Source organism: Dermacentor silvarum, chromosome 2, assembly GCF_013339745.2.
Source record: "Dermacentor silvarum isolate Dsil-2018 chromosome 2, BIME_Dsil_1.4, whole genome shotgun sequence".
NCBI lineage: Eukaryota > Metazoa > Arthropoda > Arachnida > Ixodida > Ixodidae > Dermacentor > Dermacentor silvarum.
The window spans coordinates 102,473,267-102,500,967 of NC_051155.1; the positions used below are offsets into that span (position 1 = coordinate 102,473,267).

Here is a 27,701-nt window from a genome sequence, read left to right on the forward strand (position 1 = left end):
AAAAAAAAATAATAATAATATAAGAGAAACTTGGTCGAGTTGGCGGAAATTCATGTTTAGGGAAATAACAGCGCAAAACAGACAAGGAGTCAAGGACTCGGGCCATGCTCGGGCATAGAGAAGAACACGACACTGGCGCTGTGTCGTGTTCTATGGCAAACCCGATGAACCCGACCAAATTAGCCAATCTTTTTAACGTTGACCAAACCCGACTATCCATGGAAGTGCAGCGTTCCTGAAGCTAAGTATGATGAGCTGTTGCAATATCCTGCTGTTCAGCAATTTTGACAGTGACAGGTGCCTGTGACATCGGATCAAAGATAAGTTTTGATAACTTTGTCCACACTGAGAGTGTTTTACCTTATCTTACTAATTAAACACAGATAGAGTAATTGAAACTTGAAATTGTGGCTTGTTAGGCCATGACGGGAGTAATTTGTTTATATTGACAAGCTAAAGCCTAGTACACAGGTGTTCTGTGCTACATAGCATATCCGCCCGCATGCATGACGTCCGCCATCAACACTAGCGCTGATCGCTCCACTAGCGGACAGATGCGAATGTCGAGGGTCGCGTCTGCGGCAACCGTGGTCGCGAGCGCGCGTGCAGCTTGTGCCTTGGGATGTGCGTGCATGATGGCAAATGCGACTTCGTCAAACCGCAAGACTGGTACCCAGTATTGCTGTGTCGTTCAGTGCCACAATAGCCTCGAGAACACGAAAGGCCGACACCCGCCTGTTAAGTTCTACAGATTTCCTGGTAAATGGTACGAAACGAAGAGGAGAGAAGCGTGGATAGCTGCTGTCCGCAGAGTCAAGTAAGCCGGGTATTTTCGTTTCCGCGTGCCTTGTTTACGTCTATGCCGTGTTGTACGATTGAGCGGGTCATTTGCTACCCCCTTTATCACGAATAGGGCTGCACGGGGAGGTGATGGAAAAACATTCAATCGCGTTTGCGAGTATTGTCAGCATTGGAAGGGCGAGGCTCATTGACATTTTTCATGATCTGTAGACGCGGGCTGTTGTGCACAAGGCTTTTGGTGGTTTTTCATTAAAAATCACTTGGTTGTGTTGTACGTCACTAACCTTGAATCATTTTCGATCCAAAACCCCTTGTGCGAGAGCCAGAACTCGCTTACTCCATTTTAATGGACAGATGCGTTAGTGCTTCTACATGGTGTCTGAAGAATGTAGTGCTCTTTCGGTGTCTGTGTTGTTGCAGTGTGAGCAGGCCTTCTCCTCAGCAAAGGGAAAACGTGGAGCACATGGACTGCAGTGTACAGTCTGTTTCACACTTAGGAGAAATCTCGGAGCGCATTGCATCGCGATGCGGCGAGCGCTGGAGTCGGGTGCCGGAAGCAGCTCGCGCAGGCGCAGTCGCTCGAGGCGCGTTATCTTGCGTCGAGCAGTCGACGCGGTTGGCGGCCAGCTGCGTCGAGCAGTCGACGCGGTTCACGATAACGCGCCTCGAGCGTCTGCGCCTGCGCGAGCTGCTTCCGGCACCCGATTCCAGCGCTCGCCGCATCGCGATGCAATGCGCTCCGAGATTTCCCGTGTGAAACCTGTGAACCGCGTCGACTGCTAGACGCAAGATAACGCGCCTCGAGCGTCTGCGCGAGCTGCTTCCGGCACCCGACTCCAGCGCTCGCCGCATCGCGATGCAATGCGCTCCGAGATTTCCCCTAAGTGTGAAACAGACTGTACATACGCCCATGTATAGACGTTTGTAGAGAATAACTAAAATGCTTAGAAAAGACGTATATCACGAAGAAGGCATTTCTGCATTGTGTCATTGTTGCATTTTGGCATGTCAGCAACTTCATGAAATTTGAGTGTGTATCTCACAAGTTCCGTAATCTGTACCTACCATGCAGCGAGCCCTGCTTACAAATCTGTAAGAGTAAGATTAGACATCATACCGAGTAGACCATTTCATGAAGTGGCTAGCAAGAGGTCAGCCTGTGGCTAGTCCCTCACCCACCTCGTGCCCCTGTTGTTTTTATGGTGGACATGGTGCTTACTGCTTGCAATTTTTTGTTATGTGAAGCTTCTTTGCCCAGCCCCCCAGGGTTTCATGGTTGACCTTCGCGGTCAGTCAGCATCCGGCCTGATGTGTGTATATATATTGTCACGAGACTGCGAGTAATGAGACAAAGACAGCGTTGGTCACTGGATGGAAGAGAATGAAGATTATAGAGATTGTCTTTTCCGTCATCTTGGCTGTATTGTAGCTTAGTGGAGAGACCTTGTAAATACCTCTTGATCTGTGGTATTTTGATGGAGGCGCGGGGTACTATGCAAGACGGAACTCCGCACCGGACATGTCCTGCGCAGTTCCGCCATGTCAATGGACGGGGAGTCTGCTTCAACACCGGCACCCCGGCTAGTGATCTTGATCCAACCCTGTGACCGTGGCTCTTTTTGCAGCACTGACAGCGTCGACGTTGATGACTGACTTGGGAATTATGAGCATGTTGCAACGAACAATCGGCGGGACTGGACAATGACACTAGCCAATGTTTCTTTCTACCTCAACGGGACAGCGCGCGTGTGGTTTGACACTCGCGAAGCATAGCTGACCAGCTGAGATCTATGCAAGCAGAAGCTTCATGACCCATTTGGCAAACTAATTGGTCGCCAGTGCACCGCTTCAGAAGACCTCTCCTGTCGCGCTCAAACTCCCACAGAGTCATACGTGTTGTACATACATGACGTTATCGCCTGCTGCCGAGTTGATACCAACATCACCATGGCGGGCAAGGTAAGCCACATCCTGAAAGGCATTGCGGATGATGCTTTCAACTTGCTGGTCCTTAAGGACTGCTAACTGTTAAAGACATTATCAAGGAGTGCAGGTGTTCATAAGAAGAACTGAAGAGTCGCCACATTGCCCAACAATTCATGCAGTTTCCAAATACTGGCGCTACGTCATCCTGCGCGGACCTTCAGCTGCCCACCACTGATAACCTTGCCTGCATCATGCATCGTGAAATTGAGGCAGTGTTGCCACCTTGCTTTTTCACACGCCCTTCCAACGATTCCTGACCGACAATCTCTTTAATTCAAGCCGTCGTTAGGGCAGTCCTGGCTAACATAGGACCACAACCCATCGGTACCTCTACTCATCCTAGGGTTAGTTTTGTTGCTCCCCCTAGAAATGCAGCAACATTTCTGTTACAAGGGTGAGGTACGTCCGTTTTGAAGATGGGACCACGTGGAACTGACACGGTGGCCACTCACTCCTTGCGCAGGCAGGAGCACCTCTGACTTCTGCTGAAACGGACGTACTTCACCCTGCTAGGGCTGCAGCTCCACAACAACTGGAGCAGCCACTGCTCCATGCACCAACTGTTCTGGACATGCCCCGTGAGGAACAGCCGCCTGGAAGTAGCTGTGCCATGAACAATGACGTGACTGCAGTCAACAGTGGTGTCGTGTGAACAGCGACTCTATCGTGGCTACTTCAAGCACACCAAAAGTGTGACATGGCACAAGGACTAGGAAACCAGTAGGGAAGTACTCCCCATAGTCTTTATCGCAAGAGAGGAGGAGTGTTACAATGTTAATAGCTGAAGTGCAGCGGCCCCATGTGGCGCTGTTAGTTTGTGTTTAGCTGCTCCATGCCTGGCAACAGCGGCAAGTGGCCGCGGGAGAAAGTAAAGTCACTTCGTTCTGGGTTGACGGCTCGTCATGTTTTATTGGGCTTCACACCCAGGCCTGATGCCCTACTTTTCTTCCTGGTAGTCACCGACTACTACCGGCCGTCTGCACTTGGTATCAGTTTCGCTGCTATCGTGATCTGGCCCAATGGAGAACCCAAGATGACAAGCCCATCTGCTTTCATTGCCATGACATGGGACATATTTCTCATTACATCATTTCTCATTGTCGCCCAATTTCAACCCCTCGCTAATTTTTTTACCATTGCCGCAACGAGAGCCGGCTCCTGCAGTTTTCCCACTCGTACCAGCTCGCTGCTCCGACATGCTCCTGCACCAACTTGACGCTCCAGCCGTTTACCGTCCCTGAATGATTGTCGTTTGTGGTCAGATCTGCCCCGCCGCTATTCATTGCCGCATCCCTCTGGACCCTTTTCCCAGGCGAACTAAACAATGTAGCCCCCGGAGGTGACGCTGCATTGGACCCTTGACCTTCAAATCCTCTTTAAACCTTAATGATTTATAAGAACCTACTTGCTGTAGAAGTTCTACGGCAAACCTACGTATAGAACCTACGTACAAAGTGCTAACATCTCCCTGAGTCTCGCGCCGGTATGTGTCGCTGACGGCGGTACTCCGGCTGTGCTCCGAATGTACACTGCACATGCGAGTGTTGTGTGACACTCCACACGTCGTTTGTTTTATGTTCTTCTCCACTGCCTCATGACGTAATCCCTGGACTTCATTTCTCTGACCACTCCTCTGTAATTCACTGCCCAGCCGGTGTCGTTGAGCTCTGCTTGCCCGTTTGCCGCCTCAAGCACGGACCTGTATTGTCGCTGTACCCTGCCCCACCGTATCAGATGGTGACTGTGTGGTTACTCCGTCTCCCAGTATACTTTTGTCACACAGTGTGTCCTTTCCCCATACCATTGCAACTGTGGCGGCCAACCAGACTTGTTTGCCTCGCTTGAACTTCAGGCTGCGTCCTCAAGACGAGAAAGGCATAGCTTTCTCCACGTTGTCGCCATCAGAGGAGTGCCAGATTTCATCACTGTCGCCTGACCGTCTTTCGGCAACTTTGCCGCCGATGCACCCACTTCTCTATCTGTACAGAACGATATCACAAAGATGATTGTTGAGTACCTTCTTCCCTCGCAAGTGGACAACCTCTGTCATTTGCTCGTCACCTACACGGACATTTCTTACTGCGATGGCCATCCTTTAGCTTAAACCTCTCGGGAAACGTCGCATACATACTGGCGACGTACCTCCAATTCGCTGGCAACCTTAATGCATGCCACCATCTGAGCACCAAGTTATTCAACACGAGGTTGATAAGATGCTTACAAAAGTAATTATTGAGCCGTCCGCAAGTCCGTGGGCTTTCCCTTTTGTCTTAGTTAAAAAGAAGGACAACATTTGGTGATTCTGCAGAGATTATCAGCACCTCATTAAGATAACAAAAAAAAATGTCTATCCTCTTCCACACATTGATGACACTTTGGATTGCCTTCACGGCACAACCTATTTTTCCTCCATCCACCTGCACTCTGGTTACTGGCAGATTGCTGTCAACGACAGCAAAAGTGAAAAGACCCCATTTGTTACACCTGATGGCCTCTACCAGTTCAGAGTCATGCCGTTTGGGCTTTGCAGTGCGCCGGCCACGTTCGAGCGAATGATGGACACGCTTTTGCACAGCTTTAAATGGTCTGTCTGCCTGTCCTACCTTGACGTTGTGATCATGTTCTCTCCTACCCTTGTAACAAACATCTTACCCGTCATTCATCCATCCTATCAGTTTCTCGTGCGGCTGGGATGCAACTTAATTCTTTGAAATGCCACTTCAGTCAACACCAAATTACTATCCTCGGGCAGCTCGTCGACTCATCTGGCGTCAGCTCCGATCGTGCCAAGGTTCGTGTGTCCCGGAGCTTCCTGTACCAGTGTGGGCCAAGGACGTTCGAAGCTTTGTGGGATTGTGCTCATACTTTCGCCGATTTGTCAAAAATTTTGCCCATCCACTAACTGATCTTCTCAGGAAAACATTCCATTTTCTCGGGGTCTCGATCAAGCCACAGCCTTTTCACACCTTATCATGCTACTCACTACCCCATTGATTCTCACCGCCTTCGATGGCCACGCTCCAACCGAAGTATGCACAGACGCGAGTGCCTATGGAATTGGCACTATTATAGCTCAATACCAGCGTGGTCATGACCGAGTTATTGTGTAAGCCAGTCGGCTTCTTTTCCCTGCCTAGCACAATTATTCTATTAGCGAGCGCAAGTGCCTTGCACTTGTTCGGGCAGTCAACGAATTCAACCCCTCTTTATATGGGTGGCTTTTCACTGTTACCACTGACCACCATGCTCTGTGCTGGCTTTCGAGCCTCAAGAACCCCACTGGTTCACCAGGCTCTACGCCTCCATGAATTCACCTACACTCTGGTATCCAAGTCCGGCCGACTATACCAGGACACCGACTTCTTGTCTCACCACCCCGCCGATGGCCCAGATGCTGCCACGGAGGACACACACCGACAGGCATTTTCTCGCTCTCCACTTTTAGCCACATTGGTGAGGAGCAATGATGGGACACATGCCTAAGAGATAATATCAACCGCCTGCATTCTGACGGCCCGGTCAATTCGTATGTTTGTCATCGTAAATGGCACCTTATATTTCCAGAACATGCACCTTGAGGGGCAGGAACTAATCGTCATTCCCTCTCATCTCCAAATGACCGTACTTTAGCAACTGCACAATGTCCCTACAGCCAGCCACCTTAGTGTTTTGAGGACGTACGACTGTGTACGGCGACGCTTTTTCTGGCCTGGTCTCCATCGCTCTGTTTGTCGTTTTGTAGCTGCCTGCGAGTTGTGCCAACGCTTGAAAAGCCAGCTCCTTGTCGTGCTGTGTTCCTTCAGCCTATTGATATACCAGTCAAGCCATTTTTCCGTGTTGGCCTCGACCTTCTCGGTCCGTTCCCTCACTCCATCGCTGGAAGTACATGAATTGGGGTCGCTACGGATTATGCGGCCCATTATGCCATCAGAAGACCTCTCCCAACCATTTGCGCTACATATGTCACTGACTTCTTGATGCAAAACATCATTTTACATAATCGCGCTCCTCGTCGGCTTCTCATGGCTAAAGTCATCGAAGACTTCTTCGTTCTTGTGCCACCAAACACAAGCTTGTGATTGCGTACCACCCTCAGACGAATGGTCTTACCCAGTGTGTTGGAATAAAATGTTTTTTGTTCTCGTTTTAGCTTTGTTCCACTGAAAAAAGTTCTGTTCCGATTCTGCTCCGGAACGGAAAAAAAGAAAAACAATGATCTGTTCGTAATGGCTTTGGTTCGCATGCAAAATTTTTCGAAGCAAACTAACGATAAAAGCAGTATTAATTTTTCTCGGTAAATGAAATCTGAGTTCTGAGATCATGCTCATTACCTTGAGTCAAAGCACTGAGCTTGATCTCAGAAGCAGCACATCATCGAATGTACTTGCCATAATTCGAGACTGCTATGCCGATAAAACAAACTTAAATGAACACAAACTGAGGATAAAACTTCGGTAACAAAGCATTGTAGCCGTAGAAAATGAAACAAGCTCTTAGCTCGCAAGCCCTGGGTTTTGCTACGATGTACCGATCACCTAGTGCACCGAGCGGCAGGCTTATATCAGTGGAGTGCTTGACCGGCTATTGCTCGCACTATGCCTGCCTGAGATACGAGCTTATGCGTATCTGGACATGCATAAGCCTAACTGACATACGCATACGCCCACCTACAGCATAAACCCACATACGCATAAGCCCACCTGAAGTGGGCCCCTGACTAATGTGCTAATTCTGACGTTGCCTGACGTTGGTTGTTTCGGATTGCTGACTTTCCCCTCCCTTGAACCAAAAACCAATAACAAATATTTCTGTTTCACTCCGAAACAAATGAATAAATATAATCTTTTGGTTAGGTTTTCGTTCCGGTCAAAAATTACGTTTTGTTTCGTTTTTGTTTTCGTTCCGTTCCAACATACTGGTCTTGCCAAACGCCTAAATCGCACCAACACTGATATGCTCTCAATGTATGTGTTCATCTGATCATCGGGACTGGAACACTGCGCTACCTTTTGTTACGTCACGAGGGCCCGAATCCGGCAACATTAATGCCTTCAGGTAGCATATGTGGGTTTATTGACCAGTTGCCTTCACCCAAAAAGATCACGTACTCATGACGCCTGCGACAGAAAGGATGTTCCACATCCGCCGCCTAGGTTTGTGAGTGGTGGTACTGGCTAACACTCCCAGGGTTAGTTCTAGTTGAAAAACATAATTACCCCAGAAAGTGGATGGGAAAACGGCTCCGCAGTAGCTCAATGGTAAGAGCATCGCACGCGTAATGTGAAGACGTGGGATCGTACCCCACCTGCGGACAGTTGTTTTTTCATCTATCTTCATTTCCATTAATTTATCATTTCTTAAATTCAATTAGTAAGTAAAAGTAATTTCCCATATGTTGTCTGTCCTTGGTGTCATTGTTTGTTGGCTTCTTGTGATATGATTATATACAGGGTGTTTCAGCGAACTCTTTAAAAATTTATTTAAAGGGTCTCTGAAACGGTTCGGGCAAATTTTGTAGACGCGTAGGGTGCAGCTACAATAAAACATTCGCGTCACAATTTAAGCGAAGTATCTCATATTAAGAGAGCTACGGATGATTACAAATTACCCTCCTTCGTAGCCATGCATTTCCTCCTCAACTCGCTTGCCGTGATCGGGGCTAAGCTCCGCCTGTGCTGGCTCTACGTCATGCTGTGACGTACGTTGTCATCTATTTCCGGTTGTCTTGGAGCCAGCGCACGAAGGCTCGCCAACCTGTCCGCTAGCCGCCCGGCCGTCGATCCCCAGCGAAAGCGATCAAGCAGCGTGCGTTGCGAGCGTTCTGTCGTAGCGCCGAGTGTGTCCAGTATTCCGGTAACCGCAGGCGAGCTGGGTGTTTTGACGGATAGCCAGAGGCGTATCCATACCGCCCCTCCATACCGCTGTGATGAAGGAGCTTCGTAGACATACGTGAGCAGCCTGATCGGCATGCGCGGTCCAGCCATCTGGTGGTGCAGAGCTTAACCAGCCAAAAACTGAGCTAATATTCCTGTAACCAAGTGTAAAACATTTTAAACATGACAAACATGCCAAAGATTTGAGCCAGCAGCAAAGTAGAAAAAAAAACTTGGTTACTGTTTGGTTGAGCTTTGTGCCGCCAGGTGGCTGCACCGTGCAAGCAGTTGATGTTTGAACCTCCGTTCATCACGTAAAATGTGGTAAAGCGGCCAGTAGACTTGCGCTTGCGTTGACTTGAATACCGGACACGCTAAACTCTATTGTGGCAAACCTTCGATGTGAAGCGACGGCCGCAAACGCATAGATGCTGGCGCCGTTTGGATTGGTTTGGATATCGTAAGTCCGATGCGGGCTGTAGCCACTCCGCTCGTCTGCTGCCTTGCAGCGGGGCACGATGTCGCAGCGGCGCATGATGTCGCAGCTTGGCATGTCGCCGATCGCTACGTTTGTAGCCCACAACGCAACAAGGGCGAACTGTGGTGTTCGCAAAAAGAAAGGACAAGACCAACACTGACCGCGCAGCTCTCGTCAACACGGAGCACGTTGTAACACAAGCAGATGACACTTGCTGTGGGCCGGAAGTGCTTTTTGTGTAGTGATACATGTCCTTGTGCATTCTCTTTCTGTTAATTTCTTTTATGGAAACAAATTAACTAACATCTAAACTATTACGAACAACATTTGTTGACCATAATGTTGGAAAAATTATCGATGACGCACTCTGGGCAGCCAATCGGATAGCTGGCCCAGTGACATATTCTGGGCAAATCACGTCATCTGGGCACAAAAATCAGCCGCTTGGCGTGCTGCAATCGGTAGCGATGTACATTTTTAAAACCTTATAATAAATTACACGCTTTACGTGGAGCGCTTATATGCGTCAATTAATGATCAGAAGGACCTACTCTAACAACTCAGTACATTTGTACAAAATCGTTTCAGGGTCCCTTTAAGGTTGCCTTAGGCACATAGTCCAATTCTAGTTAATGAGCTGGTCTACTCGAAGAGGCGGACATTACTTGCACAAAAAGTTGAAATGCATAATCGACTTATCAACAAAAATTCACTAATTAAGTTTTTAACTAATTACCTGATGGCCCATATTGCAATTTACAAATTGTAGCCATGGAGTTCACAAGGCGGATCCACTTGGAATTAATTCTCACGATGCCACCAGTTTCGAGATATTAATTCCCGAACTTTGTGGAGAAATGCACTGGCATTCCAGTTAATTTTGTGCTTGAATGCATAAAGTGATGTTTTGTTAAGAAACTAACTGTAACGCCAGTGCATTTCTCCGCTAAGTTAGGGAATTGATATCTCGAAACTGGTGTCATCCCGAGAATTCGTTCCAAGTGAATCCTTGCGAACTCCATGGCTGCAATTTGTAAATTGCAATATGGGCCATTATGTAATTAGTTAAAAACTTAATTAGTGAATTATTGTTAACTATTCGATTATGCATTTCAATTCCTTGTGCAAGTAATGCCCGCCTTTTCGAGTGGACCAAGAATTTGTGGAAGTGTTCGATATATATAGTGAGCATTATATTACCCCTTCATCTTCTTCATCTGTATATACTCATCATCGTGGCCAGCGTCATCCTCTTCAGCACGCGGCCTGCATGTATGGCCTGCATGCAGCGCGCGTGCCTTGAACAAAATAACCCGCAAAGATGAATCGATGATGCGTTAGATTCATTACAAGGCGCGGAGTATTTCACCAGCCTTGATGTACGCTCCGGATACTGGCAGATCCCCATGCACGAAGAAGACAAGGAAAAAACTGCCTTTGCCACACCCGATGGACTTTATGAATTTAACGTAATGCCTTTCGGCCTCTGTAATGCTCCCGCCACATTTGAGTGGATGATTGACACTGTACTACGGGGCCTAAAGTGGAAGACTTGATTATGCTACCTTGACGACATCGTCATATTTTCGTCGACCTTCCATCAGCACTTGCAGCGCCTCGACGAAGTCTTGACATGCCTCTCTGCTGCTGGCCTTCAGCTGAATACAAAAAAGTGCCACTTCGCCAGCAAAACCATTAAAGTGCTCGGACACCTTGTCAGCAAGGAGGGCATTCGACCTGACCCCGATAAGATTACCACTGTCCTGGGCTTCCCCAGGCCTCAACGCGCCAAAGACTTGCGTAGCTTCCTTGGCTTAGCTTCGTATTTCCGGCGCTTCATAGGTAACTTTGCCACCATTGTGGCGCCGCTCCATCAACTGCTTCCTTCTGGAGCTCCCTATGTATGGTCGGACGAATGCCAAACTGCTTTTGACGCCCTAAAGCATGCCCTTACGTCCGACCCTGTCCTTTGTCATTTCGACAACACCACACCCACTCTTCTACATACTGACGCCAGCGGCCATGGTATCGGCGCTGTTCTTCTGCAACGTCAGCAAACTTCCGAAGAACGTGTGGTCGCATAGGCAAGTCGCACGCTAACACCTGCAGAGAAAAATTATACCATTATCGAGCAAGAGTGCCTTGCCGTTGTTTGGTCCGTCCAAAGATTCCGGCCTTATCTGCACGGCTGCCACTTTACGGTCGTTACTGATCACCACGCCTTGTGCTGGTTGGCGACGCTAAAAAATTTAACGGGACGTCTCGGCTGTTGGATACTTCGTTTACAAGAATATGACTTCGACGTCACCTACAAGTGTGGAAAGAAACACCAGGATGCCGATGCTCTCTCTCGTTGTCCCCTACCACCGTCTTCAAACACTGCCTGCTTACCACCTTCCATGAGCAACCCGCCGGACGTGTCTCCTGCATTTCCTTCACTCGCAGCTCTCGACCGGCTCCCACCTAGCCATTCTCATACGTTTGCAACTTGCCAACGTAGTGACTCCTACTGCCACTCCGTTATGGAACGTATTCGGGGATCCTCTCGCACACCTAACGCTCGACTCCGTCGGCAGTTGAAGAACTTCAAGATTGAAAATTCAGTGCTGTACCGGTACGTGTTTCATCCCGAAGGGCACCGTTGGGTCCCTGTAGTTCCCCAATCACTTCGGAGCCAGATACTGGAGACCTTTCGTGACGATCCCACTGCTGGTCACTTTGGTTTCCATAAAACCTATGAGCGAATTCGCAGCCGCTTCTCTTGGCCTGGACTTGCAACAAGCGTAGCAAAATACGTGGCTTCCTGTTCGATCTGCCAACACCGCAAACGACTGACCTCACCTCCGGCTGGACTGCTACAACCTGTCCCGTGTCCTGAAGCTCCTTTCGCAGTCGTTGGTATCGACTTGTATGGAGCACTACCCTTATCGGCTGGCGGTGAACGATGGATTGTCACAGCTGTAGACCACTTGACACGGTACGCTGAAACAGCCGCACTACCTTCCGGTTCTGCAGCGGAGGTTGCATCCTTTTTCTTAGAAGCCATCTTTTTACGACACGGAGCCCCACGTATCCTTTTGAGTGACCGCGGCAGGACCTTTCTGTCCAAACTTCTCCACGATGTTCTTCGTGCGTTCAATACCATCCATAAAACGACTTCCAGCTACCACCCTCAAACTAATGGCCTCACAGAGCGCTTTCATCGTACCCTGTCCGACATGATTTCAATGTACATCAACCCTGACCACACCAATTGGGATGCTATTCTCCCATTCGTCACCTTCGCTTACAACACTGCCGTCCAACGCACAACGGGGTACTCGCCCTTTTTCCTTGTGTATGGTCGTCAACCGATCACTATCCTCGACGTCTCTTTCTTTAACGTTCCCGTGCCCTCGTCCACATCTATGTGTGAGCAATTTGTTTCTGCGCATTGCCCAGTGTCGCCAACACGCCCGCCTCAACCCCGACGCCAGTCAGCAAGACCGCAAAACTCGCTATGATGCATCCCACCGTGTCGTTTCCTTCCAGCCTGGAGACGAAGTGTTGCTGTGGACTCCAGTTCGTGTTCCTAGCTTATGCGAGAAATTTCAGTCGCGTTTTGTCGGGCCTTACACTGTTCAGGAACAGACTGCCCCAGTTAACTATCGTGTCACTCCCGTTGTTACGCCTTTGGACGGCCGCTGCCGTACCACAGAGATTGTGCATGTTTCACGTTTAAAGCCTTTCACACGGCGTTCGCCGCCATAGCCAGCGGCCAGGTTGGCCGCTTCCATGCGCGGGGGTAATTGTGTGAGCATTATATTACCCCTTCATCGTCTTCATCTGTATATAGTCATCATCATGGCCAGCGCCATTCTCTTCAGCGCGCGGCCTGCATAATAAACTGTCGAGGTTGAACAGCTGTCTCGCAATATATATATATATATATATATATATATATATATATATATATATATATATATATATCCTGGCAACTGTATTGGTATTTGAGCTAGTGACATCCATGTTGCAAGACTAAAAAAAATGTGTTCTGATTTGATAAAGGCCAATCTCCAGCTGAAGCGTCGAAATAAATTTGTTGTGCTTTTCAACAAGGACCTACTCAAATATACGAGGGACGGTCAAGTCAATCCGGGACATTTTTTTTTTGAAAACAAATAGAAGAACAAATTTCAAAGTGTGGAAAGTGGATTTATTTTACCACATAACCTCCAGTTACAGTTATACACTTATCCCAGTGTTCAACTAACGCGTGGAATGCTTCGGCATAGAAAGATTTATTATTACGACGGAACCATTGTAGGACACCATTCTTCACTTCATCATCAGTGTTTAAATATTTTCCTCCAAGGGATTCCTTCAGGGGCCCAAACAGGTGGAAATCACTTGGTGCTAAGTCAGGACTTTTGGGAGGGTGTGGTAATATCTCCCAGCCAAGTTCCTAGACTGTTTGGAATGTGCATTGAGTGGTATGTGGTCGTGCATTGTCTTGCAAAAAGACCACACCCTTTGTGATCAAACTCGGACGTTTCTTCCGTAAACTCTTGTGCACATCATGCAGAACACGGCAGTAATACTCACTGTTGATAGTGACACCATGGGGTAAAAATCAACGTGAATAATTCCCTGTTTATCCCAGAATGCACTTGCCATCACTTTACCAGCAGACTCAACTGTTTGAAATTTCTTGGGAGGTGGTGGTTCCGTATGCTTCCGCTGCATCGATGTTCTTTTGGATTCTGGGGTGAAATGGTGAAACCATGTTACGTCACATGTCATGATGCGATTCAGAAAATCCTGGCCCTCCCTTTCATAGCATTCCTTCAGTTCTCTACAGACTTCAACTCTTCTGTGTCTGTCAAAAGCAGACAGCTGCTTTGGGACCCAGTGTGCACTCACTTTTCGAAACAACAAGTGATCTTGAATTATTGTGTTCACTGTTCCTAACGACAGATTACACGCCCTTGCAATTTTACGACAGGTTTTCATCACCGTACTGAGCCTGAAGTCTTCTGTAAATTTCAGCAGGTTTTATGCCCTCGTTCACTAAAAACTTCATCACAACATGCTGTTCCACGTAGACGTTCACACTGTTGTCTGCCATCTTGAATAACAGTCTAACCAGAAGCGCGGGAAATGAGCGCCGTCTACCAGTAACAGGACACAGGTGCCAGTATCTACTGCATACAAAACCTCCAGCCTATGCGCCCATTTAAACCTGCAAAGAAAAGTGCCGGATTGAGTTGGACGACCTTTGTATATTTAATATATATAAGCACCAGCAAACCAGCCTATGTAAGTTAAGCGCTGTATGTTGAAGTCCAAAGTGAGGCCAGTGAATGCACACCTGTGTTAATTGCACATAATCAAACAATAAATCACAACATAAAGCATGTATACCCGTGAGCAAAAGTATACGAACCAGAGATTGCATGACAAAGCTGACTTTCTCTTCTGCTTGTGAATGTAACTGGAAGTTGAGGACAGCATTCCAAACTTGGCACTGCAAACTTTCCAGTACACTCGTGAATTTTAGTTTATGCATGTTAATTTCGAAAAAATTCAGCTTTTTCGACAACCTTGTGGACCGTATACTTTTGCTCACGGGTGCACGTATATGTTGCCTCAGGTATCTCCAATGCACAAAGACCTCGTCATGGAATAGTGCATGATATTCAATAACTTCCTTTAAATTTCTACATTTGGCCTACCTCTGTTCTCGGACCACTGTGTGTGTGTGCCCATTCCTGGCCAATCCCCCGGGTTGCATCTGTGCCACTGTGGCATGAGGGATATACAAGCTTAAATTGTACATACATTTCTGTACTTGGACACAGGGGGCACATTACATATGTGTTGTTCTCTCTGCATACACCTGCTCTTGCCATTATTCCCCGACAAGGATCAAAAATGTCCTTGTTCCTCGTGACACTGCTGCATTGATGTCTTACAGTGTGCATCCACCTGAACCGGTGTTTGCGTTTCGCCATAGCTTGTGAATGCTGTATTGCATAACCATAAACATTGTATTACGTTAGTGTTGTGACCTGTGCAGTGCATAAACATTCAGTGAGATTATATGTTCATAAAATTAAATTTATTTGTATACCATTTCATTAACGACTTCATAATAGCTTTGCTTCACTTAGATTCCAACATGTGTAGTGAATGTGCATAACCTTATCTAAAAAATTTTTTTGCAGCCCCGATAAGACGCCATGGGAACCGACAAAGACCTCACGCATTTGCAGTGATCATTTTGTCGGCAACTGCAAGAGGGACGTAACCCGGCATCCATCTTATATCCCTACCATCTTCCCATCCGTGTACCAGAAGAAAGAAGCAAACCTCGTAAGAGCAGAAAGGTATGAACAGCATGAAAACACAGACTGACTTTCAGTGGCATTGCACCTGCAACAGTAAGAGCTTCAATACAAAGGGCAAAACAGAACAAAAGCGATGCCATTTTACAAAGCCATGTCGGGAGCAGCGCAGTTTGATCTATGCAGCAAGGTTTTGGCTAGCTGATCTTTGAACATTGTTGCGTTGTTTTCTAATACAGGTGGGAGCAACATTTGCTGGAGCAACAATGTTCTCGGCTATCACCCCGAAAGGAAGCAACAACAGAACACATGCTGGCAGACTCCAGCAACGCAGGTCTTGAACACGTAGACATTGCAGAGCACCATACTGGTCCTACTCTTCCAGAACTGGCAGAGATGTTGATAAAAACAGAGCCAGTTGACCTGCAGTCCTCAAGTTGCACAATGACGCAAATTCGAGCTGTAGCTGCAGTTGATGTTGTAAGTACTACACACATTTAGTCGCAAGCAGCATTGTGAAACTCCTCGAAACTAAACTGACGGCAGGCTAGCATTATTTTTGCTGCATGTCTGCTGAAGGCATGCAACAAGCTGTAATTGGTTTGTTTGATGAAAGCTTTTTTTTTTTTCTATTCAATGTTTTAGTCATGCCAGACGGAATGCTCGCCTTCAGGCAAGCTCTTCATTCTGCTGTCGGCAACAGATGGGGCTGCGGCGTCAACTCAAGTTACTCACGCCCAACAACTTGACAAGGTTGGTGATTGTACACAATTTTCTGTTTGCAATTTGTGATAGTAGCATGGGGTAACTGGAAGATGAGCAGCGATGAGGTGCACAAACAACAAGGTGCACAAACAAGGTGCACAAACAAGCGATGAGGTGCACAGCACAGGCAGTGCAACAGTCAGTAGTAGATATGAAAAAGTGTGGGACATTGGTGGTGGGATACTGTTTTAACGAGTCAAGTTGCGTTTCTGAGTCGCAAGAGAGTTCTCTTAGTCGCATCGTGCAACTAGTCTTTCCTTTAAGCCTGGGCGCATACGTTGGCAGTACAACCCGCGCACTAAGAAGCCTTTCTTGAATTTTACATTGAACCATTCTGAAGTAATAAATAATGGCACTGTGTTTTCTTGTTTGTGCCCCTCATTGCTCAGACCTTGCACCCACGAACTTGAAAGCAGCTTCTGCCATCATATAGCCTGTCTATAATTGGCCAAATAGCCCAGTTACAAAATAGCCACTGCCTGTGCAAGACTCATCCCAGTTGTAAAAAGAAATGTTGAGGGCTGTCGCAGACAGGACGAGTGCACGATAAGGGTTGCAACCTTCCTATACGTGCGTAGGCTTTTACACGGTTTGAAAAATGTCGTGGCATGTTATGGTGGGGTAATGACAGCATTTACTGTGCCTTACAGGCTTTCACAGTTGTGTTTGGAAATCTGAAAAAAAAAATTGAAACCCTGTTGTGTATAGCGAGGTTGGTTTTCAAATAAAGCACAGCAAGCGCATGCAATAGCGCAGTAGTGTACCAGGTGCGATTCAGCTGCAGCAAGTCGTAAGTTAGCCAAAGCGGTAGGTGCATCAACAATAAGCTCAGGGAACATAATTTTTGGGGCACGTTAAAGATCCTCCAGTGGTCAAAATTGATCCGGTTTATGCTTTTTCCCCAGACTACGGCGTCCTGCCATTTTTTTCAAGAGACAGGCAGCAAATTAACCGAGTAATTATAGAGGAGTTTCACATGAAAAAGATGGGAGACAGCTGCGTCAGTATGCCATCCATTTTGTTGCCAAAAAAAAAGACGAAAAAAAGAGAAGAATTCGCCTATTTTTGCAGCACGTGTCGCAGGATCAATTGATAGTAAAGGCAGCTGGTGTTTGTTTTAAATCTTTCGATTATTCCTTGGTTGTCATGATGTTGTTTTCACCACCAGGCGGCACTTGTATGGTTCTTTAAATAATGTTCCTTCAATAAAATTGCCAGTTGAGAGTTTGCACTCATGTTGTCTAGTCCTTTCCTTTCTCTGTGTGTTTTGTGCACAACCCAAGTATGAAAATGAACAGCAGTTAGTGTGCTTAGTAATACACTTGACATTCCGAGTGCTTGTGCATGAAGTGCCATCAAGGCAAGTCATCAAGCTCCTTCAGCCACTTCCATTAACATGTCAACTGCAATGAAATTTCACTTTTCCCAAATAAGTTAATAATGAGTAGTAAGCACCACTAAGAAATCTTAGCAAAGCTGCGAGGTTAGTAATTGTATAATTTTCTTAGAAGTCTCTAAACAGCACCCAAGCAGGTAATGCATGCACATGGTGGGGTTAGCGGCTATGACGCAAGTCCCTGCACGTCGCCTCCAAGATTTTTCAGCATGCCGTAGGCAGCCGCTTGTGCCTCCTAATCTCAGAGGTCTTGCCGAAGAGCCGCACATTCTAGGTTGTGCGTCACTTTCGGCAGCCTGTAATGGCACATTTTTAAATTTCTTTTTCCCCGTTTTCAATATCAGAAATGGCTGTTTTTGTTCAGATGCACCAAAAGTTGGGTGAGTTCGTATGCATTCATATTTAACAAAGTTCCATGCAGGGCAAGAAGACGCAGACAAAGGGCAGAAAAAATAGGCCACACTAGTGCTACACCATCTACTGAAGTTTCTTGAAGCAACATGCAATAAATATGCAAGAAAAGTGGGGAGGGGTTCAAAGCATAGTGTGCACTGTGCTAACTTCGTGGAGAACTGAGAGATTGAAAATTAAATAAACAAGGCCATAGAAACGTGACATTCATGACTCCTCGCTGTACATTTTTGATACCCTATACTATTTTCTGTGTGAGTTCCTTGTTTACCGCACCGGTTGTAGAGTAGCTGTGTTAGTGGTTGCCCAGATGTTAGGCATTTGCTGTTGACTTGTTGATATTGCTTAGTTGTGTATAAATGGTTGACGGTCACTGTTCTTTCTGGCGTTTTACGTGCCAAAACCGGTTCTGATTATGAGGCAGGCTGTAGTGGAGGGCTCCGGATTAATTTTGACCACCTGGGGCTCTTTAACGTGCACTATAATGCAAGCACACGGGCGTTCTTGCATTTCGCCTCCATCGAAACTGCGGCCGCCGTGGCCAGGATTCGATCCCGCGATCTCGTGCTCAGCAGCGCAACGCCTTAGCTGACTGAGCCACTGCGGCGGGTGATGGTCACTGTTGCTGGTTCTGAGGAGCCAGTTGCGCCATGGATGTGCTGCTGATGCTTCAAGACTTCAAACTATTTTGTTCAATGTGTTGCCTTCTCTGAGGTGATGTCCTGATGAAGCTGCAGTTTTGTTGACAGCTTTTGGTTGCGAATATCAATGATGATTCAGTCACATACTAATTCTTTCAAATTGTCGTTGCACGACACACCTAGAAGGACAGCACTGTGATGGTCTGTTGTCCATTCACCTTCACCTTGTACACGGCGATTGAAGAGTGCTCTCATAGATAGGTGTTTCTTTTTTATGAGAAAGTGACAGTGAAATGCTTTGATGATTTCGGCCTTCTTCGCATTGGCTGGTGTAAAGTGTCATGACGATTTCTTCAGCTTTCCCATGCATGATTCATATGAATGAGTTAACCTCATCAGTCTACGATTGCTAAGATGGCTGGTGGTTTGAAAGTGCTCCCACCTTTGCTTGCAGGTGTGCCATTGTTCGGTGGTGAAGCTTGAGCCTTGTGAGGACTGGAGCTGGATGGGCTGATCCCGCTGACGTCCTGGCTCGGCCATGGTTGATGTGATGACGAGCAACTCACTTGGCAACATGAGGTGATATTTCTTAAGCTTCTGACCCCATGTGCTGATAAGATGATGAGTATGTGCACTGGTTACACTGTTTTGTTCAAAGTACAGTGACAGAGAGGCATGCAATGTGCCCTGCTCCTTCTAGGCTAGAGTACTGAATCCCTCAAAGCTGAGCCCAGGAAAAGCGTGTGTTTACACTAGCAGCGTAGGTGCTGCAACTACATAAACCGTGGCCCCAAACTATGGTCTCTGCATCTGCTATGTGTAGCGCAGCTAAGCGTCTTGATATTTAACAGATGAAAACTCGTGACACTAAATTACTCTCAACTAAAGTTTAATCATGCCAAACAGATGCATATATGTGCTCATACAAAATAAAGCACGAGAGCACAAGTGAAACAAAGTCCTGTATCATTGTAAAATCTCTTAGTTAATGAAATATGCTTTCTTTGTGTGCAAGGATAAAATGATTGACTAATGCACTTCTCTCTTACTGCTCATATAAAGGACCTCAATTACTTCCTTCTTCTTCCTGGGGTTTTACGTGCCAAAACCAGTTCTGATTATGAGGCACGCCATAGTGGAGGGCTCCTGGATTGATTTTGACCACCTGGGGTTCTTTAACGTGCACTACAATGCAAGCACACTGGCATTTTTGCATTTCGCCTCCATCGAAATGTGGCCGCCGTGGCCAGGATTCGATCTCGTGATCTCGTGCTCAGCAGCGCAACAGCCTTAGCTGACTGAGCCACTGCGGCAGGGTCTCAATTACTTCCTCTGTTGCTTGGTCATTGCACCTTACCAGGATAGCAAGTGTTGCTGCAAGAAGGTGTATGGCGGCTCTCCTTAATTGCTCGCTTTGATTTACCCAAGAAGTAAAGGAACAATGATATTTATCAATCATTAATCTTATTCTCGAGTACGCTTGCACTGTATGAGATCCACATACGCAGAATCTTGTCGACTGCCTGGAAATGTTTCAGAATTGAATTGCTTGGCTTCGTGACTAATACAGTATAGACCACTTATAACGTAACTGCTTATAGTGCAAGACCGGATATAGTGCGGTCTTTTCAGACTCCCGTTAACTTTCCCATAGCACTCCATGTATACACGTATCGCTTATAGTGCAGTTGCGGGAAACGAAATACCGGTTACAGTGCGGCTGCCTGGGAGTACGGAAGTCAAGTCAGCGGAGACGGCGAACGCTCCCCTCAAATGGGCGCCCCAAGGAGTGCTCGAGGAAGAAAGAGAGACGAAGTGGAGGAGAAGGGCACGTGGTGCGAACGAACAGCCAGTGAGGCTGAAACCAGAACCTTGAGTGCGAGTCGCGAAATGTCACAGCGCGCATAGCTAACCAGGGCCACGAAACTGCCAACGCCGGCCAACGCTCGCTTCATGATAACGGCAGTAAACGAAACTTCAGGGAGTGAGCAGCGCCAGCACGGCACGGCGAAGGGCGCACGCAGAGACCGCGGAATGTGAGGGAGGGGGGTGGCAGGGAAGCGGTTTTCGCCTTGGCAACTCCGCCGTTTCGTTGGCTCCCCTCGCCCTTCCCTCGTAGCTCCCCCACTTTAGTCACCGTGCGCACCCCCCGCTGTGTAGGCGCCGCCGCTCTAGACGGCCCGGCGCCAGCTCCCCAAAGTTTCGTTTTCTGCGGTTATCGAGAAGCGGGTGTTTGCCGGCGTGGGCAGTTTCGTTAGCCGGCCTGGGACAGCGCCGCTGCTTCCCTCGTGCAAGGTCAACGCGTGACTAGAAAGTAGAGAAAGCATCAAGGAGAAAGAAGGGTTCACTGCCATTTTCTACACGTGGCTATGGTAGCATGGCTGAGACGTCGGCATGTACACGCATGTTCAGGCGCAATGCAGAATCGGCGACCTTGCCATTTGAGAGAGGGTGAAATTTCCGCCGCATTTTTTTTCTTTATTTATTTTTGTTTTGTTTGCGCGCGACATTGAGGGGTCTCTCCTAAGCTTTTGCTCTATGGCGGTGCCGGAGCAATGCCGGTCGGAGGCGCCGCCGCGTGATTTGGTTCGAATTAACGAGATTCGACTGTACATTGAATGCAAACGCTCTAGCCGCATTCCTCGACTGTCGCATACGCGTGGCGGCTCGGTGCACATATTTTACATATGTGCGGGCCTTGAAAATTGTTGCTTTGGTTATAGTGCAGTACCGCTTATAGTGCGGATATTCGCGACTCCGGCGACTTACGTTATAAGCGGTCTACACTGTAATATTAAGTTTCCTAGCAGTATTACAGAAATAGAAAAACTCGCTCGGTTGGCCTAATCTGTCATCACAGCGGAAGCTGCCCTCATTACCTTACGCACAGCCCTAAACAGGACATTTATTCAGAATCACCAGCTTACGTGTCTAGTCGCCATGACCACCCATTTAAGATGAAAGAAATAGCCGCACGTACATCTCTCTTTATTAATTCTTTTTTTCACTTTTCTATCAAGCATTGGAAACGCCTTCCATGTGACGTCATGGCAGTTATCCATGAAGAATGTTTCATTGAAGTGGTAAACCAACATTTGGTAAATGAATAGAGCTAATTTGTCACTTCTGTTCACTGCGCCCTGTTCGCTGTGTCTTCTGTACATTTTCTGCATCATGAGCGTGTTACTACACTTTTTTTTTTTTTTGCCGCACTGTGTGCTGGGGCACTTGCACTTGTTACTTTACAGTTTGTTATGACTCCCTTTTGGACCACATCATTTTGTTGTGTCTCCCCTCTTTTTATTGGTCTGGTATTTGGAAATGCTCTAGCCACTGAACAGACATCATAAAATAACAAGCATTAAAAAAAATTCTGTCCTTCCTCTGTGTCGACGACCAATGTTTGACCGACACAAACTGCACCATAGCAGTTGTGGTAGTGCTGCTTAACCTCACATTGCCTGCCGCCATTGGGCTAGTCTTTCCTTCATTATGTGGAACACTGTGAAAATTCCTGTATTAGTGGCTGCGTTGTGCTGTGTATTACAGTTAAACCTCAATATAAAAAAGTTGGTTAAATTGGCACTTTAATTTATTACAGTTTAGCCAACCCCAAAAATATTAAATTACCAAGGAAATCTCATTGTTATAGCCGATAATTCTTATACAAATTGACTTCCGTTAATTAAACCCTGACGGAACCGATGAAATTGATCAAATTATCCGGCGGGTCAAATTAAACAGCAAAGCACATCCCGGATTAATTTTGTGGTATTTTCCCAATTCTAACACTCACAAAATCAAATGTGCACTCACTTTCTATGTGCTCATAGTAGAAAACTGACGTAAGAATGACATTTAAGCTCCTCCTGGCTTAGCGGCTATATTGTTGCGCTGCTAAGCATGAGGTCGCAGGATTATATCTCGGCTGCGACGTCCTTATTTTGATGGGGGTGAAATGCACAAACGCCCGTGTCTTGTGCATTGGGGGCAAGTCAAAGATCCCCTTGGTGGTCAGAATTAATCCGGAGTCCCCCGCTACTGCGTGCCTCTTAATCAAATGGTGGTTTTGGCACGTAAAACCCCAGAATTCAATTCAATTAAAGCTCCTACAAATCCAATATGTGTGCATGGTGCAACCAAGGAACAACCAATGGTGATGCCATGCCAAAGTACAAATCTACTATGCACCCAATGTTTCAGTAATAATTTTCCCAAAGGCGGCCGGTTTGTTAAAGCTGGCTTCGCCACATGGTTTTTAAAGTTAGCTTCGCCGCAATACATTTGTGTGATGCAGTAAACCTTTCGACAATTGCACAGGCAATTTTGGGCCCAATTTTCTTTAAATTAAAGAAAGGTGCATGTTAGTATCGGGTAAGTACTGTAATCAGACATTGTGAGCTGCAGTTATTTCTTGAAATTCTTCCTAGGGTGGGCCAAAAATAAGTGTACCTGATGAGAGATGACGGTGTGTTTATTGCATTCACTGTCCCCTAAGCTTCACCGAGACAGATGTTGCCACTAAAGGGGTTCCTATCGGTGTCACCATAGGGGTCAGGCACTTCTAAGGACTGGTCGAGTTCTAATGATCCAGCAAAGGTCAATTTTAGGATCGAAATAAGAATAGTTTGGGCCCATAGAAATGCAAGGGTGCCGGCACCTATGCATTTAAGGGATCAGATTAACCGGAGTCGAATTAACAAAAGTCTACTGTAACCGGGTTGCATGAAAAAATGCAGAGGGGACAAGCATTCAAACATTTTAACTAGACAGAAAGAAGTACTGTACTTACTTGTGTAATTTGCACACTTCTTTTCCTTATTTTAGGACTTCGAAAAGGGGCTGCGCAAACTTTGCAAAAAGTTCGCAAGCACATCCTAAATATTGTCTACAAAGAAACCCCAGTTATACTTCCTCCAATTTTATTTTGCGACGATCCGTGTGTTACGATAGATCAGTGTAGTCCCAGTGAAATCCCTTTAGAGACAATGCAATAAAAATCTTGGTTATACCATGTGAGGTTTCACACGTCCCATCTCGTACGACGACCTGTGTGTAACTGCAAGCCCAGACGTGTGAGAAACACCAGCAGCTCTTTCGCGGTACTGTCCCCTCCATCAGGAAGGGGAGAGTGCCCCTTCACATGCGGAAAGCTTGGACTCATTTCCGGGCTCCCTCCTTGTCTATTTTTTCCTTTCCGCACGTTCACTGCACTCTCATCGTTTGTTTACCTTCCCCCTCTTCGCTTCGCTCAGCTGCCTTCGTCCCTTCGTTGTCGTCTCATTGCGCTTTCTCTCTTTTGGTGTTGTCTCTCAGCAATGCCTGCCTCCGTCATTGAACACAGCAGCGTTTTTGGCACTGTGCCAAGCTCGCTAATTTCATACTGTGCCAAAATTGCTATCGGCCGCAAACTTTGAAGAGTCTGCGAAAGCAAAACTACTTTCGAATGTGATCACCCGAGAATACCGCCCTAGCACGTATGGAAAGTGCTAGAGCACGTGCGAAGATAAAATCGATTACCCACCGAAAGACGTGCAGATAGTATTAAATACATGTGTTCACGCACACATTTCGGAGATTTTTTATGCCCGAGCACGCAAGGCTTCTCATGCGTCTGTCGTTGGGTTTCCGGTTTTGTGCAGGTTCTCGTATATGCCAACACTGCTGGCTGCTCGCACATGCGCTGACTGGCTGCTGCGGGGCAGGACAGGGAGTGCAAAATATGCGAGTAAATCATTAAAAAAAATTCTATAACTAGGGTGATAATATAGGGGTGTGCAAATTTTGCGAGCAAGTATGGTACAGTCGAACCCACTTATAGCATTACTGGTTTTATCAATACAGTTGAATCTCGTTAATTCGAACATGCTTAATTCGAACTGCCGGTTTATTCGAACTGACGCTGTGGTCCCGTCAAAGTTATGTGTATTTCAATGGGTGAAAACGCTCGGTAATTTGAACGCGAAAGCATTTGATACAGTTAATTCGAACATACCGTGGACCGACAGTGCTCTCAGCAGTGCACCAAATAACGCGGCGGCGCCTCCGACTGGCATTGCTCCGACACCGCCATAGAGCAAAAGCATAGGAGAGACCCCTTAATGCAGCGGCGGAGGCCCAGTCTGGCCAATGAAACTGCCCACGCCGGCAAACGCTCGCTTCCCAATAACGGCAGAAAACGAAACTTCAGGGAGCGGGCTAAGCTGGCACCATGCCGGCTGTACCGGCGGCGCCGGCACGTCGGCGGGTGCACACAGAGACAGTCGAAGGTGAGGGAGCGGCAAGGGAGTTGAGAGTGAGGGCGAGGGGTGCCACCGAAGCCACTGCCACCGAAGTGGCGGAGTTGCCGAGGCCTAATCTGCGCACGCCGGCCCGCCGCCATCATGGTGCAGTCCGCTCCCAGAAGTTTCGTTTTCTGCCGTTATCGGTCGCCAGGGCCAAGAGGGCAGCCGAAGCCGGAGGGTTCCTGGACTAAGGAACCTTCCCATCTCAGGGTGATACCGGGCCTCGCTTGGGACACTGTTTCAAGAATAAACGTTTCTCTCTCTCTGCTGTTATCGGGAACCGAGCGTTGGCCGGCGTGGGCGGTTGCGCTCGCAATATGCTTGCGCGCCGCGATATTTCACGACTCGCACCGTTCGTGCATTGTGCTCGAATACTTCACAAATGCGTCCTTTCTTTAATTCGAACAAATTTTCGGGCCCCTTCGAGTTCGAATTATCGAGATTCGACTGTACTAGGATGTAACAATGAGCAGCTGCTGCACCTTCAAGATTTGTGTTTGACCTATGGTTAAATAAAGCACTTGCTACAATTTTTCCCATGCCACATTATTGGCTGCATAACAATTAAATCTGGCAACTTTGTGTCTATGGGAGGGTAAAAAAAAATTTCTGGCTTACCAAGTTTTTTTCTCACATGTAATAGCTTGCGATTTTGGCTATCACAGAAGCAGTATTTTATTAACACAGCTTAACCTTATAGTATTCTTCTGCAGTGGCCCTTTAGCAGCTGTGGGTATGGGAGGACACAATGACTGCCACTGCAATGCAGATTTTTCTTGCACGTAGGAAAACTGAAGTGGAGTGTCAATCAAGTCTACCACTTGTGCTACTCACTCGGGACTAAAGTGAGCCATGAGAGATCGGCAGGATTCCACGTGCTTCATTTGCCGACGCTGGCATTGATTGCATGCTGCCTCCAAAAGTAACTTCCCCTCTCCCTGCCTAACCTGCTGGCAAGGTTCACCTTTCCAGTGCCAGGCTTCGTCGTGTGGGACAGTCGACCAGCAGGTATGCAAGGATTACCGCAAGTGGGAGGAAAATCTTTCTCTATACACCTAAGTCAAGAGGGGGAGATAGAAGGGTTTACAGTAAAACTTCGCGATAACGAAGGCCCAAGATAATGAAGGGGTAGGGGTGTGCAAATACTCAAAAATTTCAAATATTATCCAATATGATATTTTTAATGTTTGTATTCAATTTGAAAACTACGTATTCGAAAATTTTTGTATATTGGTTTGTACACGAATATTCGAAACAAATCAAATGTATCGCTAGCTTTGCAGGAGCAAACACAGTTCTTAGTATTTGCTTTTATCTAAGCTAAGAATATGTGTCTGATTTTGTTATGAATTTTGTGATAATTTCGTGCTCTGGCAGAATTTTGCCTTCAAAGCATGCTTAGACACTGTACGTGTAAGCTTTGCTAGAAAGCCAGTCTCGGTAGCAAGGCGTACTGGTTTGCGGACGGCGAAGGTGCACTCCTTTGCAGCGCCACCCCCACTCTGAGCTTAATGCTCAACAGCAAATGCGATGAGTGACGGCTGGCACAGGGTCAAGTGCATCCGAGTTTAGAGGCATTTGATGTTGTATAAGTAACAGGTTGGCGAGAACCGCTGGTGGGAATTACTCAATTTTCCAAGTAACATGAGCCAAATACAGAATCTTTTAGTATAATGGCTTATTAGTCTCATTTTTAACCACTGACAATGTAATTGTGATATTTCAACATCTTTACATGCTGTTATTTACACGATGTACGTCGACTCTAATGTAGGTCGACCCTCCCCCAAAATTGCATGTCTCAAAAAAAAGGGGGGGGGGGGTGGAAGAAAGATTGTGCGAGTGCATTTCACACAAGGGAAATTTATTGAGGGGGTTGCCTAAGTCTACTCATCGTCACTGGAGTCAACCACGACATCGTGTGGTACAGCCGCCCACGCAGAGAGGACCCAGCTGCACACATTAGCCATGGAGGCCCTCCTCACACGCCTGCTTGGGGTAAGTTCACGGTTTTCTGTGGATGTCCACTCGTTCACGGTACAGAAGGTCCTTAAAAGGCTTGTTGACCCCCCACATCCAGAGGCTGAAGTTGCCCCTTCAAGCCACCGGGGATTACGAGCATGTCGGTACGCTCCTTCTGAAGCACCGCTTTCACCTTGGCGGTGAGGTGGCCCTGGAATGAGTTCAACACTAGCAGGTTGGGGATCTTTCTCTCGAGGGATGCCCCTGGCCTCAGGAGCCCCACCAGACGGCACCACTCCACTACCATCTCATCTGTCATAAAGCCCTTCGCATTCGCCTGTACCACAACGCCTTTAGGAAGTATTTCTTTAGGAATCGTCTTCCTTTTGAACACGATGTACAGGCAAAGCTTGGTGCCATCCGCCAAGCATGACAGAAGGACAGTAAAATGCAGCTTTTCATTGCACGTTGTTAGCAGATTCACATCGCGCTCTCCCTTCACGCTCACTGTCGTATTGCTGGTCATGTCGAAGTTTACGGGAGTTTGGTCGGCACTGCCAATCTGGCCGAGCAAATAGCATTGGGAGTCGCGGAGTTTCAGAAAGTGCCTATGGAAGACGAGGACCTTCTCCTCGTATGCGGATGGCAACTTTTGGCACACGCTGGTGCGTCAACGTAGGGAGAAGCCAGCCCTCTTCATAAATTTAGATGCCCAGGCCCTGCTAGCTTTGAAGTGAATCCTTGGTATACCTGCTTCCAAAGCGAAGACACAGGCTTG

The 27,701-nt window shown here is 47.2% G+C and overlaps 2 protein-coding genes across 2 annotated transcripts in view; one reads left to right on the forward strand and one right to left on the reverse strand.

Annotated features, from left to right (window-relative positions):
- The window catches only part of LOC125943110 (uncharacterized), a 492,224-nt gene that overhangs the window by 268,531 nt on the left and 195,992 nt on the right, over positions 1–27,701 (reverse strand). The window lies entirely within an intron of this gene.
- Positions 576–26,723, forward strand: LOC119441656 (uncharacterized). Its single transcript, XM_037706255.2, has 6 exons — positions 576–817; positions 15,345–15,506; positions 15,704–15,944; positions 16,110–16,217; positions 19,132–19,256; positions 25,748–26,723. The coding sequence occupies exons 1-5, from the start codon at positions 633–635 to the stop codon at positions 19,189–19,191; spliced, it is 756 nt and encodes a 251-aa protein (XP_037562183.1). The 5' UTR covers positions 576–632; the 3' UTR covers positions 19,192–19,256; positions 25,748–26,723.